The 519-nt window shown below is 73.0% G+C and overlaps 1 protein-coding gene across 1 annotated transcript in view; it reads left to right on the forward strand.

Annotated features, from left to right (window-relative positions):
* Positions 1-311: 311 nt before the first annotated feature.
* The window catches only part of Kiaa1033 (KIAA1033 ortholog), a 62009-nt gene continuing 61801 nt past the window's right edge, over positions 312-519 (forward strand). Inside the window, exon 1 of the mRNA XM_013019114.1 lies at positions 312-443. Coding sequence (XP_012874568.1) covers positions 383-443 — 61 coding nt within the window. The 5' untranslated portion in view covers positions 312-382. The remainder of the gene's footprint in view (positions 444-519) is intronic.

The raw sequence follows: 519 nt of genomic DNA on the forward strand, positions 1-519 counted from the left end.
TTGAGAAGGGCAGAGACCCGAAGCCCGGGCCGAGCCAGAACCGAGGACGCCTGCAGGAATGGCTGCCATGGCGACGGCGTTCGGCCGAGGGGCTGAGGACTCGCTTTCCCAGCAGCCCCCGCGGCCTCAGTCCTCCACCCCCCCCGCCCCCCGCCCACGAGCTGGCCGAACCCCGCGCGCCGGGGGCTGGTCGGGCGCACGGATCTCCCGGGAGGGGCCAAAGTGGGGCTGGCCCAGGCTGGCTTGGGGTGGGGGTAAAAGGAGGGGGGCGTGACCGGGACCGGAAGTCACGTGTCGTGACAGCCGCTGGGGTGAGGCTGGCGGCGTCGCTCCCCCTCCCGGCTGCTTGGGGCTGTGTCTGTCTGTGAGAGGTGCCGGGGTGATGGCGGTGGAGACTCTGTCCCCAGACTGGGAGTTTGACCGCGTGGATGACGGCTCGCAGAGTAAGGGAGCGTCGGGGCGAGGCCGCGGGTGTGGACGGCGCGGGCTGGCGGGGCCGCTGCGGGAGGGCTGGGCGTC

Source organism: Dipodomys ordii, unplaced genomic scaffold (assembly GCF_000151885.1).
Source record: "Dipodomys ordii isolate 6190 unplaced genomic scaffold, Dord_2.0 Scaffold3, whole genome shotgun sequence".
Taxonomy (NCBI): domain Eukaryota; kingdom Metazoa; phylum Chordata; class Mammalia; order Rodentia; family Heteromyidae; genus Dipodomys; species Dipodomys ordii.